This window comes from Staurois parvus, unplaced genomic scaffold (assembly GCF_062004578.1).
Source record: "Staurois parvus isolate SC_StPar_1 unplaced genomic scaffold, SC_StPar_1.0 ptg000053l, whole genome shotgun sequence".
NCBI lineage: Eukaryota > Metazoa > Chordata > Amphibia > Anura > Ranidae > Staurois > Staurois parvus.
The window spans coordinates 1,814,387-1,830,227 of record NW_028317849.1 but is presented as its reverse complement, the minus strand read 5'-3'; the positions used below and the strand labels follow the sequence as shown (position 1 = coordinate 1,830,227).

General features: G+C 40.9%; 1 protein-coding gene across 2 annotated transcripts in view; it reads left to right on the top strand.

Annotated features, from left to right (window-relative positions):
- TLE5 (TLE family member 5, transcriptional modulator) overlaps positions 1–12,636 on the top strand; it is a 32,453-nt gene extending 19,817 nt beyond the window's left edge. The window contains exons 5-7 of one of the 2 annotated variants that reach the window (XM_089667115.1): positions 1,630–1,692; positions 1,912–1,986; positions 8,619–12,636. In XM_089667115.1, coding sequence (XP_089523241.1) covers positions 1,630–1,692; positions 1,912–1,986; positions 8,619–8,834 — 354 coding nt within the window. In that variant the 3' untranslated portion in view covers positions 8,835–12,636. Of the gene's footprint in view, positions 1–1,629; positions 1,693–1,911; positions 1,987–8,615 lie in introns of both variants that reach the window. The other variant, XM_089667107.1, reaches the window with a different exon arrangement.
- Positions 12,637–15,841: the final 3,205 nt, after the last annotated feature.

Sequence of the window (15,841 nt, the reverse complement as noted above, 5' to 3'; positions counted from 1 at the left end):
AAATCTTGGGTGAGAACTTTCTTCCCTCATTCAGAACACTGAAGATGTGTCTTCTAGCATGACAATGACCCAAAACATACTGCAACAAAGGAGTGGTTCAAGAAGATGCACATGAAGTGGCCTAGCCAGTCTCCAGACCTTTAATCCTATAAAAATTTTATGGAGGGAGCTGAAACTTCAAGTTGGCAAGCGACAGCCAAGAAACTTTAAGGATTTAGAGAAGATCTGTAAAGAAGAGTGAACCAAAATCCCTCCTGAGATGTGTGCAAACCTGGTAATCAACTACAGAGGTTTCTCCACCAAGTACAAAGTCATGTTTTGCTTGGGGATCAGATACTTATTTTACACCTAATGATAAAAAATTTATAGACCCTTCATTTCTTTGTAAGTGGGCAAACCTTATCTGCAGGGGATCAAATAATTTTCCCCACTGTACTATATTGCCAAAAGTATTGGGATACCCATCCAAATCATTGGATTCAGGTGTTCCAATCAGCTCCATGGACACAGGTGTATAAAATCAAGCACCTAGGCATGCAGACTGCTTCTACACATTTGTGAAAGAATGGGTCGCTCAGTGAATTCAAGCGTGGTGCCGTGATCGATTGCCACCTGCCCAGCCGTGAAATTTCCATGCTACTAATTATTCCTCGGTCAACTGTTAGTGGTATAACAATGTCGAATCACCTGGGAACAGCAGCAACTCAGCCACGAAGTGGTAGGCAGCGCACAGTGCGCAGTCATCGCCAACTGTGTACAGCGTGTATAGCTAAAGACCTCCAAGCTTCATGTGGCCTTCAGATTAGCACGACAACAGTGCATAGAGAGCTTCATGGAATGGGATTCCATGGCCAAGCAGCTGCTTCCAAGCCTTACATCATCAAGTGCAATGCAAAGTGTCAGTTGCAATGGTGTAAAGCACACAGTCATTGGATCTCTAGAGCATTGGAGACGTGTTCTCTGGAGTGACAAATTGTGCTTCTCTGTCTGGCAAGCTGATGGACGTGTCTGGGTTTGGTGGTTGCCAGGAGAACGGTACTTGCCTGACTGCATTGTGCCAAGTGTAAAGTTTGGTGGAGGGGGGATTCTGGTGTGGAGTTGTGGGTTTTTTTTGTTTTTTATTTGAGGTAGCTCCAGTGAAGGGAATTCTTAAGGTGTCGGCATACCAAGACATTTTGGGAAATTTCATGCTCCCAACTTTGTGGGAACAGTTTGGTGATGGTCTTTTCCTGTTGCAACATGACTGCGCACCAGTGCACAAAGCAAGGCCCATGTAGACCTGGATGAGTGAGTTTGGGGTGGAGGAACTTGACTGGCCTGTACAGAGTCCTGACCTCAACCCTATAGAAGACCTTTAGAATGAATTGGTGTGGAGATCCAATACAACACACACACACTATAGCTTCTAATGCACACAGTGAAGTGCTCACAATGTGTGCAGTAAAATCAAAGTGAGCAATTTCAGTACGGGAGAGGAACCTGTAGAACAGTGGAAGACTAAAGGTAAACCTAGAGTTGAACCTTAATGCCAACATTTTTTATAAGGTGTAAAGAAAATGAAAGTTTGGCACTTTTTTTTTTTTTTTTTTTAACGCATTGCTATAACTTTTTTTTTTTCTTTTCTTCCAGGCTGAAATTGTCAAAAGGTTAAATGGAATTTGTGCCCAGGTTTTGCCTTACCTCTCTCAGGAGGTAAGTTTCTGCACAGTTATTAGATAAAAAAACATAAAAACAGCATGTTACGACAGTAGTGGTACTGTTCCCTTGCTTTTAAATGTCATTAATCAAAACGTATACATTGCTTTGGTGTAATAAAACATTAGTACATTTGCCCTGACCACATTATTACATGCTGGATTTTTTTTTTTTTTTTTGTCTATCTCTTTACTGATCTTAATTCTGTCATTGCAGCATCAGCAACAAGTTCTGGGAGCCATTGAGAGAGCAAAGCAAGTGACTGCTCCAGAACTGAATTCCATTATCCGTGTATGTTAGTCTTTTTTGGATTGTAAGGGGAAAAATTATACATGCAGTGGTGTTTTAAGGGGGAAAAATAAACTTGCATCCAGTGTGCCCTTTTCTTTATTTGACATGTCTGGCACTGTATTGCAAACACACTAAAATTGCCCATTGTCCCCCTTTTTTTGGTATAATGTGAAAGGAGGCACTCTTCACTTGGTGGGAAGGCTATGACTCCTGAACTATACAGTGTATTTTATACGGATTATTGGATAATGTCTTTCTGGAATATTTATTATTATTATACGGTGTTTATATAGCGCCAACAGTTTGCTCAGTGCTGTACATTGCAATGGGAGACAATACACGAGACAGTGCAATAACAATACAATGCGATACACGAGGGGTTCGAGGGCCCTGCTCCTTGGAGCTTACAATCTAGGAGGGAGGGCATAGTGGTATGGGAGGAATAGCTGTGGGGGATGGAGTGGTAGGAAGAGTGGAGGAGATCGGCAAATAGCTGAGGGAGCGGTAGGCTTCCCTGAAGAGGTGAGTTTTCAGGGTGCGCCTAAAGGAGAGGAGAGTAGGTGATAGTCTGATGGATTGGGGTAGGGAGTTCCAGAGGATGGGGGAAGTCCTGGAGACGGGCATGGGAGGAGGAGACCAGGGAACTAGAGAGATGGAGGTCTTGTGAGGAGCGGAGAGTACGTTTTGGGTGGTATTTGGATATCAGGTTGGTGATGTAGTTTGGGGCAGTGTTATGGACAGCTTTGTACGTCCGTGTTAGCATTTTGAATTGTATCCGTTGGGCAATCGGAAGCCAGTGGAGGGATTGGCAGAGGGGTGTGGCGGATACGGAGCGGTTAGTAAGGTAGATGAGTCTGGCCGCAGTATTCAGGATAGACTGAAGCGGGGATAGCCTGTGGTGAGGTAGGCCGGTGAGGAGGGAGTTACAGTAGTCAAGTCGTGATATAAGGGAGTGAATGAGTTGCTTAGTCGTTTCCGGGGTTAGGAACGGACGTATTTTGGAGATGTTGCGGAGGTGGAGTCTGCATGAGTTTGTCAGCGATTGGGGCTGGAAGGACAGATTAGAATCTAGGATAACACCAAGTACTCTGGCTTGCGGGGTGGGACTGATGGTGGCATTGTTGTTCGTGATGGAGAAGTTGGGGGGGGGGGGGGGGTGCGGGCTGGGGGGAAATCTAGGAGCTCGGTTTTGGAAAGGTTCAGTTTGAGGAAGTGGGGTGACATCCGATGTCGTTCAGTAGGCTAGTGATTCAGGTGGAAACTGAAGAGGTGAGGTCAGGGGTAGAGAGATAGATTTGCGTGTCGTCGGCATAGAGATGGTAGTTGAAGCCATGAGAGTGTATCAGTTGGCCGAGGGAGGAGGTGTAGATGGAGAAGAGAAGGGGCCCCGAGGACAGAGCCTTGAGGAACCCCAACAGAGGGGGAGTGAGGGGGAGGTGGCAGCGTTATAGGTAACACTGAAGGAGCGCTGTGATAGATAGGAAGAGAGCCAGGAGAGAGCGGAGTCTCTGAGGCCAAGAGTGTAGTTTTTTTAGGAGGAGTGGTCGACTGTGTCGGAAGCCGCGGAGAGGTCGAGGAGTAGGAGCACTGAGTAGTGGCCATTAGCTTTGGCGGTTAGCAGGTCGTTGGTGAGTTTGAGTAGGGCGGTTTCGGTGGAGTGTAGGCGAAGGAAGCCAGACTGTAGGGGATCAAGCAGGTTGTTGCCGTTGAGGTAGGAGCTTAGGCGATTAAAGACTAAGCGCTCGAGGAGTTTGGTTGTAAATGGCAGCAGGGAGATGGGTCTAAGGTTGTTCAGGTCGGTGAGATCCAGGGAGGGTTTTTTAAGTATGGTAGTGATGTGCGCGTGCTTCAGAGGGGAGTGGAATGCGCCAGTAGAGAGGGAGAGATTAAAGATGTGAGTGAGGGAGGGATGGAGGAGGAGGGAGATCGTAGGAGTTGTGAATAGAAAGCAATGTACCTCAGATGCCAAATGTAAGATGTTCTGACTGGTAAAGCTTCTTCAACACTTTAACTGCTAGTGTTGGAGCCTTCTGCATTCCATACATTTCAGTTGGCCCATCACTGTGATGGGCAGCCTTACTGGTCAGCAGGAATGTGCAGTATGGGGGTGGGCAGATTTTGACACTACCACTGAAGCTTTGACAGGTAGAATGGCCCAGTATTGAGATGAACAGGAACTTGGTGACTGCATTTTATATGAAGGACAGAGCTGCTCTTTACAGAAATTGGAAGTAGGAGGAATAATAAAGCTGTCATTGCTGACCAAGAGTACCAGGTTATCGCTGGCCTAGTGGACTCCAAATCCAGCTCTGGAGTTGGGGAAATCCATTCTTCCAGTCTCTTGGAGAATTCCCAGACACCTTGTTGGTGCAGGAGACTTGGCAGCCAGAGGAATCCCATCTCCTGATCAACATTTTAGAACTTTGGCCAATTTGGTTGTCCCTACAACTCTGGAAATCCCCACAACTCTGGAAATCCCCACTGGTGGTTGGATCCGGTTGGATAGTGCCACAGAAGTGTGCATAAACCATATAGGATTAGGGCCTCTGAGGATTGGTGGGCTCCTACCATTCTAAAAGGTAGGAATTCCACTTGCTGCAAGGTCTACTATCACACATGAAAGACATACTTTGCATGGTGTGAAGCAAGAAACTTTAATCCCAGGACATATTCTGTTGGGAGCATCCTGACCTTTTTATCTAATCATTTCAGGACCAGCATTTTGACTTCAAGTACCATTAAGGGTCAAACCTCTGTGCTTGCAATCTTGTTCCAGAAATTGCTAGCCTCCAAAATATGTTTTGTTTTCTACATGGTGTCTCATGTGGCTCCTTCTGTACATTACCTTTCACTCAGGGATTTTAACTTGGTTCTTTTTCGCACTGTTCAAAAGGGTGGTTTTTAATATTTGAGATTTCCCTTTTTGTGCTTACTCACAATGTTGCTTTTCTTGTTGCCAACGCCTCTACAATGTACTTGCAGCCTTGTCTTGTAAAGAACCTTTTCTGATTTAACAGACCTGCTGGGCCTAGAGCCTCTTTCTTTCTGCACCCTTTAATCTCAGCCAGGATATTTTACTTTCATCACTCTGCCTGGCTCATGTATATCAGCAGGAGATCTTCCTTCATTTTCCAGATTTAGTTTGTGTTCTTCCTTTGTAGCCACTGCTTCCATTATGAACATGGACTAAGAGGGATTCTACCAAGCTGACCGTTTTGAATTTATTTTTGTCAGTGTCAAATTGTTCCTGTAGATGGCAGTATAACCCAGATGTCTCAGGATGTTGTGTCCATCAATGAACTCCAAGAGAGGTTTTTAGAGTCTGTACAAAATTTGTTCTTTTAACCCTACATTAAAGGACACAGGATGAAGTAATTTTGTTCACATTGGGTTATGCTGCTGCTTTCAGGAAATTGGACATTGGCAAACAAGGATAGATTAGTATAACCCATCCCACTCCTGGTATATCTTCTCCGAGAGAAACAAAACCTTTTTCTTTATTTTTCAATCATAATTCCATCCCACAAAGTATTCTGTAAAAGATGTATCTGGTCTTTTCTCAAGTCTGGTCTGAATCTACATTTGGCCTTGAGTACCATCAAGGGTCAAGTCTCAGCCCTAGAGATTCTTTTTTAAATACAACTTGCCTCCCACTCCTTTAGTAAAGATCTTTGTACAGGGTGTTGCTTACATTATTCCCTGTGTCACTCAGTGACACCATAGGATCTCAACCTGGTTCTGTCAATTCAGAAACCGCCCTTTGAGCCTCCTCGGGTATATTCCTCTGTCTACTCGCACTTGTAAGGTTGCCCTTCTTGTTATCAATACCTCAGTGAGTCAAGTTTTGATTTTATGTCCTCAACCTGTATATAACCTTTTTTCTTGTGCTACACCAAGACAGTTGACTTCCTTTCACATAGCCAGGACATTGTTCTGTCTTCTCTGTCCTGTTTGACATGCAGTGCCTTGAAAAAGGTATTCCTACCCCTTAAAATTTTCCACATTTTTGTCATGTTACAACCAAAAACGTAAATATATTTTATTGGGATTTTATGTGATAGACCAACACGACGTGGAAGAAAAATGATAAATGGTTTTCAAAATTTCTTTACAAATCAATATCTAAAAAGTGTGGTGTGCATTTGTATTCAGCCCCCTTTACTCTGATACCCCTAACAAAATCTAGTGGAACCAATTGCCTTCAGAGTTCTCCTCTGTGTAATTTAATTTCCGTATAAATACAGCTGTCCTGTGAAGTCCTCCAGAGGTTTATTAGAGAACATTAGTGAACAAACAGCATCATGAAGGTCAGGGAACACACTGGACAGGCCAGGAAAAAGGTTGTGGAGCAGTTTAAAGCAGGGTTAGGTTATACAAAAATATTTCAAGTTTTGAACATCTCACAGAGCACTGTTCAATCCATCATCCAAAAATGGAAAGAGTATGGCACAACTGAAAACCTGCAAACACATGACCGTCCACCTAAACTGACAGGCCAGGCAAGTAGAGCATTAATCGGAGCAGCAGCCAAGAGGCCCATGGTAAGTCTGGAGGAGATGCAGAGATCCACAGTTCAGATGGGAGAATCTGTTCACAGGACAACGATTCGTCGTGCAGTCCACAAATCTGGCCTTTATGGAAGAGTGGCAAGAAGCCATTGTTGAAATAAAAGCCATAGGAAGTCCCATTTGTGAGAAGCCATGTGGGGGACACAGCAAACGTGGATGAAGGTGCTCTAGTCAGATGAGACCAAAATTGAACTTTTTGGCCTAAAAGCAAAATGCTGAAGAAAACCTGTTAGTCTGCAAAAGACTTGAGACTGGGGCGGAGGTTCACCTTCCAGCAGGACAACGACCCTAAACATACAGCCAGAGCTACAATGGAATAGTTTGGATAAAAGCATATTCTTGTGTTAGAATGGCCCAATCAAAGTCAAGACCTAAATTGAGAATCTGTGGCAAGATTTGAAAATTGCTGTTCACAGGCGCTCTCCATCCAATCTGACAGAGCTTGAGGTATTTTGAAAAGAATGACCAAAAAACGTCACTCTAGATGTGCAAAGCTGGTAGAGACATCCCCTAAAAGACTTTCAGCTGTAATTGCAGCGAAAGGTGGTTCTAAAACGTATTGACTGGGGGGCTGAATATAAATACACACAACACTTTTCACATTTATTTGTAAAAAATGTTGAAAACCATTTATCATTTTCCTTCCACTTCACAATTATGTGCCGCTATGTGTTGGTCTATCACAACCAAAAACGTAATTGTATTTTTATTGGGCTTTTATGTAACATGACAAAATGTAGAAAATGTTAAGGGATATTAATACTTTTTCAAGGCACTGTACAATAGTTTCTCTCTATTGCCTAAATGTGGCATGTTCAAATTGATATCTCAATTATAGCTCCATTTCAGTCTGATTCTCTTGATTGTCATTCCTGAGGGTCCCCATAGGGGATAGCCGGTTTCCTGGTCATGCAAAACTGTACCCAATTAAAATTTTATATAATTTTTTTCCCCACAAATAAAGCTATTTTTTGGTGATATTTGATCACCTCTACGGTTTTATTACTTTTTTTTATTATAGAAAAAAAACTGACAATTTGTTAAACCCAGTATTTTTTTTATTTTCTGCTATAAAACCTATTCAATAAAAAAAAAAAAGAGAGATCACATTTCTTCATACATTTTTAGGCCAAAATGTATTCAGATACAAAAAAAATCCCAATAAGCATATATTAATTTGCGCAAAGCATCTATACAAAATATGGGATATATGCTGGATTTTTTTTTTATACTAGTAATGGTGGCGATTATCGACTTATAGTGGGACTGCGATATTGCAGCAGACCTTTTTACACTGATACTCTGGGAACCAGTGACACTAATACAGTGATCAGTGCTAAAAATATGCACGGATTACTGTGCTAATGACACTGGCTGAGAAGGGGTTAACATCTAAGGTGATCAAAGGGTTAAGTGTGTGCCTTGGTGTACACTAGATGGCCCTGGTACAAGAGGAAGTGATGGATCGTGTTCACAGCTCTGCAGGGACACAGATCACTCCCTCCTGTCATAACGGAGCTGTGTGCCCCTGTGAGAGATGCCATGTTGCAGCAAAACTGCTATAGGGCGGGGGTAAAGTGGTTAATGTAATTAAAGCATAAATCAAAAATGGTTTTGGGATTTTTTTTTTTTCCTGGCTGATCTTTTGGTTACGGTACTGATTCACTAAACTTTTTTTTCACAAGTTTTTAGATCAGATGATCTGGCTTCATGCTGCCTTTCCTGATTTGCATAGTGATTAGGGTCAGTAATCTAGAAAGCAGTGAAGCTAGAGACTGCCAGTCAACTATTTTTCAGATGGAGACAAGCAGAGGAAGTGCCCTTATTTCTTGATACCTGTTCCCTTTGAACAGTTTTTTTTAGTTCTGCAGTTTGTTACATACATTCTTGGTTTCAGAAAAGCGTGAATGCAGGTTACTACTGACAGTGGACAGGCTACAGCTATCACACGTTCTTAATTAAGGGCTGCTGGTTTTTGTATTTTTCTGTTTTTGAGTGCTACTTGTTTGATCCAGTCTAACCCCCTTTTTTGTGATGTGTTTTTACTTACTTGCTTTACAGCAGCAACTTCAAGTCCACCAGCTGTCTCAGCTACAGGCTCTTGCCCTTCCTCTCACCCCTCTACCTGTGGGTCTGCAGGCACCCTCTCTGCCTGTCAGTGCAAGCAGTGGCCTTCTTTCTCTGTCTGCACTTGGTTCCCAAGGACATCTTCCCAAAGAAGACAAGAATGGTCATGATGGGGATCCTCGGCCTGATGACGACGGAGACAAGTCCGATTAAGACATGGAGGAAATTTAGATGGATAAAGGTGCAGCGCAGTGGTAACTCTAGCACTGTCTAGTGGAGTTACATTGTAGAGTATTATCCCAACATGCACTGGAAAGCCTCTTGTCAAAGGGTTAACAAAGCAAGAAACTGTCAGCCAGGAGGGCCGCTGTATATGTTATTGGACTATGAAAACCTATATATATTTGGAATGTAATGCAAATTGTATTGTAAATTGGCTAATAATTTTACCAAAAGCACAAACTCACAATTTTTATACAAAACTCATGTCATCCTATTGCTTTGGTTTAATACTTCGGTTTATGGACCATTTTAAACTGTTTAAGGTATTGTGTGGCTTTTTGCAGAACATATACTAAATAATATAACCTGGTTGGCCCCTATTGTGCAACTCTGTAATTGCTTGTCTTATACAGATCATTCCTGGCCAATGGCAGTAGTAGTTTGCCCCACATTTAATTTTATAAATTGAAACCATTCTGACTACATGTGGCACACAGTGTAGGTAGATACTTAGTGGGTTGAACCAGTGTGCAGCTAACAGTTCTCTAGAAACCAATTTCAAAACCAAACTTTACTGGCTTCAGGTGGACAATTCTGCTGCAGTTCACACATTAAAACATTGTGGGAAGGCTGCCATTAACCCTATATAGTCTCTTCCTCACTGGCCCAAAACACTGGAGAATCACTCGCTTGTACAATGTCATTATTCCAAACAATGAGTGACTACTCAATAGGAAAGTATAAGTTGTCCCTTAAACAGACCATACACCTTGCAATGTGATCCAACCAATCTTCTTTAGATAATTGTGCAGTACGGGACCCTACCTAACTAGTTACAAATTGAATGCATTGCTTCGATAAATCTAAGGGATATTTCATATTCAGATTGTAGGGTGTATAAGCCTGCTTTGATTCTGACCCCTATGATCCCTTGTTTGATAAAGTACTTATACTGTGGTTGCCACATATAAATATCAGGGGGAGAATAAGCGAAGGAGCTGTTATAGGAGATTCCTGCTTTCTTCTAAAATCAAGTAGGAAAATAATATCTGAAGTCTGAATTATTAGTTTAGGCATCTTCTCAATGTTCTTTCCTGAGGTTTTTATCCATATGATTTGTTTAATGCCCAGATCAAGTCAATGTTTAAAAAAATAAAAAAAAAAGTGGTTTTACTTTTAAAATATCACAAAAGAAAACTGGAGAGAGAAATGTCAGCTGCTGTATTTGCTTTAAATCTAAAGCCGAATGAAAAAAAAAAAATGTTTTATATATACTTGTAGCATTACCTCTCAAGAAGATCTCAGTACTCCTCCTGAAAATGAATGTCTTCTTTCTTTTTCAGCAGAAGGCTTGTGCCAGTTAGCATTCAGGATCAGCATCTACTGACTACTAAGATGCTGGCCTAGGGATCATGCAGTCAGACTTGTGTATAGATTATAGTTCCTACAGCAAAATTTCACTGTGGAACATGCTAGAAAAATGTTGCCATGATTTTGGGAGAGGAGACTGAAGAAATGATTCCTTCTGCTGTCAGCAGACTCTGATATTGAGACCCTGCCTAAGCAGTCTGTTGAAAGAAGTCCTATGTTTTTCTGAATTAAAGTACAGCTTTTTTCAATTATATTTCCTATTATAGCATACAAGGAATTTTTTAATGGAGAGTTGTGAAGTTATTGAAAGGTTCACTTTTGCATATGTTTCTGCTTTAGTATTGATACATTTAATGTTTGTTTATTTTGCCAATTATGAGTTGTTGCTGTAGTCCTTTGGCATAAAGGGAATCTGTCAGAATAAAAATATGGGAGCTGCTTTCACTGAATTGGTTTTGTAGATGTAGGGTTTAGGATACTACTTTACTACTTGATGAGTAATGTGTATGGAACAAGCATACGATGCTCAGATTAGTTAGGGAAGGACAAGGTTTTCAGCTTTGAATGTGACACCTTCTTAGGAATGGCAGTACTTCTGATTCTTTTCTGGCATGCTACTTGTATAATCCTGTACTTAGAGTGCCATTTTGATTACTTTCTATTGATACCTAGGTTAATCAATTAATAGTTCACTCAGAAAGCAATACAGGTTATTTGCTTAATAGAGTTAAAGTAAAACCCCAGGAAAGAATTCCAATCTGAAGATCTTAAATTTGTCCTTCCTTCTCATATCTGCAAGCATCTTCTGTGCACTCCCTTCAGCCAACCCCCCATTCTCTTCCCCTGTAATTATGGCAATGCCAATTACTTATCTGAGTGACTATAGGTCAAAAATGCCGGCTGGTGTTTTGCTTCCTAAGTCACATCACCTCCCCTCGCAAAGCTGATTGGACAAGAAAGGTGCAGCAGCTTTTAGGTCATCCTTGTGCTCTCCCATCTGTATCATGTTTATTAGACTGACAACATTTTGCAAAGCAAAAGAGCACAGACTGGCTTAATGCTGGCCCCAATGTGAGAATTGCTTCATATGGGGATTACAGCAAACAAACCTAAAGACAGGTTTGGTTATACTAGCCATATTAAAAAAAAAAAAAAAAATTTACATGTTTTATTGAACATTTTAACTGGATTCAAGGGTGTTCTCTAAATAGGTACCTACACCCCCGTTGTGACAGCTAGCTCTGCTCGCCCAGCTGCGTCATTCATTCACCTTATTCTGTGAATGAGAAAATACAAGTTCTGAAAGCCGTTGCAGAGTCTTCCTGTGACAGTGACAGGTCTGCAGGAGACTTGCATAGCACCAGCATTCTGATCGCTGGTGCAAAGCTTTAGAGGCTGCAGATTCAAAAGAATAGTAAATACACTTTTTTTTTTTTTTTTTTTTTTTTTTCTCTGCAAAAAATAATTAGCATTTTATTTTTTGTTAAAAGGTAAATTTAACTGTTAAAGATAAAAACAGTAATCCATAGCAGCAATCATACATTAGTCAAATTACAAGAGACTTTCAAAGCCTGGTTGCTGTAGGAATATTGTTTGCCATGTGATTGCTATGTGTATGGTACTTGATAACTGCATAGCAAAATGGTATTAACATCAAATGTAAAAATCAAATGGTTAAATTAACTTGTGGTGACAATTGCTTATTGAATGGGCATTTGCTTTTTCAGTTGTACTGCCCCTGTGGTTAAAGGTATAGTATTGTCTCAGATGGGCAAGCTCACATGCTGTGCATTTTCTAGTAGAAACACACATTATGTTTACCCCTTGCTGAGCGGCATCAGCTCAACATCAAAACGAATAGAAACTAGTCTCCTCTTCTCACACAAGCAGGGAGGAGAGCAGTCCTTTAAGAAAAAAAAAAATGTACATCTCCCATCTGATATTGGCCTAAGTTTTATGTACTTGTTGGTGAGTTCCAATTTTCCCAATCTGGTAAGCAGCATTAGCAGTTGTTTGTTCAGTAAAATCTTTAACCTCTGTGTTCTGGAACGGTTTGCATTATTCAGTCTCTGCATAACAGCGCTGCATCTTTAATCCTGGTATTCTAAGGTTACATAATTAAAAAAACAAAAAAAAACACATTTTAACCCCTATTTGCCAATAATTTGCATGGCATTGTAAAAGGATAAAAGAAAAATGACACCCCTCCATCTATTTGTAAAGTAGCTTGTACCCAGACCAGGTGTGCGCTCTGTATAGTCCTGTAGAAATGCTAAAACACCTCCCTTATATACTTTTTATATTTTCTTTTTTGTTTCTTATGGTTTGTTTTTTTTGTCTGATCACTGACTGTGTTTGATATTCTGTGTGGAGGGTGTGACTGTGCCTTTTTCAATAAATCGTTTTCAATGCCTGCTCTGAACATATGCCTCTTATTGTCTGCTTAGATCAGGGGCCTTCAAACTTTCTAGACAAAGGGCCATTTTATGGTCCTTCAGATTTTGGGGGCCAGACTTTTAACACTGGCGTTTGACGCCCACTGGACAAAAACAGTGTCTTGGGCTGGCCATACATTATATAATATTTTCTTTAAATTTTCAATTTGTGTAACCTCCTTCTAGATTTACCTTCAACTATGTAGTACAAGGGTCTCCCTAATTGGATACAAATTGAAAGTATTGTTTAGGCTTGATCTCATATTATACTATGTTTCATGGTAAATCCTATAGGAAAATTGTACAAGAAAATGGTATGGTCAGCTTTTAGACTTAGTGGTCAGTGGAGGTAAATTATAGTGCCCGAGGTCAGTAGCAGGAGGAATAGTGCCCCATCATTGGTATTAGTGGGAGGAATAATGTCCCATCATTTGTGTCAGAGGGAGGAACAGTGCCCTATTGTTGGTATTGGTAGAAGAAATAATGCCCCATCAGTGTAAATGGGAGGAATAGTGCTCCGCTGTTGGTTTAAGTGGAAAAAATGGTGCCTCATATCAGTGGTAGGAACACAAAGGGCCGTAGTTTGGAAAGCATTGGCTCAGATGATGGATATGGAGCAGTCAGGGCATACAAATTTGGCTAGCTCTCTCGTCTTTAAAATTGATGTGGACTTTTTGCCATGAGATTTCCTGCAAGCAGTTTGGTAATGGCTTCCTTATGTGTCCCTTTTAACTTTTGCGGTTGAAGATTAAAGGAAAAGTTCATCTTAAGACATAGCACCCACAATCAGTTGATAGCAGGTGCAATGCCAGGATCCTGCAGACTCTTTTCAGCTGTCTTCCCATACCTCACGTATGGGTAGGCAGTTGCTGGACAGCAGGCAGAATGAATGAACTACAAGAGTGCTCAACAGCATCCTCATAGTTCATTTAGAACAACAAGTTGTCTGTCGCACTGGCTGACAATTCTTGTAGTTCGTTAAGTCACAGATCTTTCAGCACTATTTTTTTTTTTTTTAACTGGTGACAGTGATTGCGGGGAGAAGATCCCCCACCCACTGTCTGGGGTGGGACAGATTGGGGAGTGTGGGCAGGAGCGATATTGTGACAGGTTACATTTTTCCACCCGTATTAGGGTGTAACTTGTTACAAAGTAGAACTTGATTTTTAAAGAAACTATTATTGGTTGAAATGGGTTATACTGTATATAATGCTGTACTTTGGTATAGGGTGCTAAGACATCTTTATCCCTCATCTGTTTATTGCTACTATACAAGAGCCAATTTTGCATGCATTAGTGCAGATTATTGATTCTAAATACAGTGGGGTTTATTTAATAAAGCTAGAGAGAGCAAAATCAAGCTCACTTCTGCATAGTAACCAACCAGCTTGCAGGATTGCCAAAGCGTAATTGAGCAAGCTGAGGTTAGAAGCTGATTGGTTTCTATGCAGAAGTGAGTCTGATTTTGCACCCTCCAGCTTTAGTGAATAAACCCCAGTAAGTACACAATAAGGTCCATTAATATAGTGCTTACTCCTATTAAACTGACTGACCTGGAAGGTGGTAAAGTTACTTTGTGACGATCCCCACATATTTACTCACTTGATTTCTGTGACACATTTTCAATATGCCCTGGAAGAAGATACTGCTGTCCCACACATTTCACAGTGGCTGCCTTCTGAACTGCACAGATGTGGAGAGGAGTTTCAGGAGATGGAGCTAGTACAGAAATTACAGCTTGCAGTCAGCAAGGTACCATGGGATATATAGTTCTTAGAAATGAAAAGTAAACGGCAGAGGAGCTGCAAAGCATGCAGGGAATCCAGATGGTTGTGGTTGCTGCCTGTCTACTGGCCATCTCTTTCCACAACATGAAAGGAGATTTTTAATGTAAGCTTATATTTGTCAAATATAACCATTGTTTGTATTGCGATGGCAATGTTGATGTTATAGAATGAGTGTATGCTGTGACCATATATTTCTTTAATTAAAATAAATAAAATTCAATTATTAAAGGGAGCAAATGGCCTCAATGCACAAAAATGCAAAGATGAGTTTGATGTGTTTTCAATTCATGTATATTTGCATTAATAATGTGATGAAAGGGAGAAATTTCAGAATCAAGATTTTCCATTGTGTATGTGTGATAGGTGTGTTTTAGCATTTAGTTCTGTGAGCCTGATCAGTGTGTGTAAACATGCAAGAAAGCAATATATTAAAAACCCACTAAGCATTATTGCATAGATGTGACTGAGCCTCATTGAGTGACCTTCCTATAACCAAATTCATTTTCATGCTGTAAAATACATGCTTTTTACTACAGGAACAGAGACTAGTAGGAACCATTGGGAATGTGCTATATTAATTCTCTTGTGGTGTTTGAGGAATTGGGAAAAAAAATGAATAATAAAATTATCAAAGGTTGTTTTGGAATGGATCTGAATTACTGTACATCTATGCAATGAAATAATTTCTACTCAGATGCCATCATCTTGCCACCTCCCTGCACTATCACAGCATCTGGGTATGAGGAAAGGACATCATTTATCTGGGCAAGCTTATTTGATGTCTTCCTGAAGTGAGAAGGTGACAAGGGAACTTGGGTGCGTGCATCCCTGCTGAAAGGGATGGCCTATCACAAGGCAATATTGGTCTACCCTGAATAACTGACAAGCTTACAGTGTGCAGAGAAATCAGAGTAAGTGAAGGAGAGAAGCATGTACAATATGCAAGGTGGAAGGTAAGGTTCACCTCTCCCAGCATGTTTCAGCTTTTTTTTTTCTCTCCCCCTCTAGTGTCCTAGAAGGATGGATGTCTTTTCTTTAGCTCAGCTGTGGTAATGACAACCTATTATCTTAAAGTGGTACTAAACCCAAAAGAAAACATTTATATTGCAGCATAGCAATTTTTAGATGCGATGGCTGCATTTGTTTTCTCTTAGTCTTTCTGTCTTCTATTTTTACCTGGGGATCTGGCCAGCAAGGCTGTTTTTCAAAAGAACAATCTTTCAGAATGTAACAGTTACATTGATGAGGCAAACTATTTACCACTGACAAGGGAGGGTTACATGATCAGCTCTTATGTAAAACCTTTATCCTAAAAAGATAAAAACTGCTGTAATTGCTTATGAAGTGTTAGTGTATCCAAATCTGCTAGCACATCTAACAAATTGAGACCTAACACTCCCCTCCC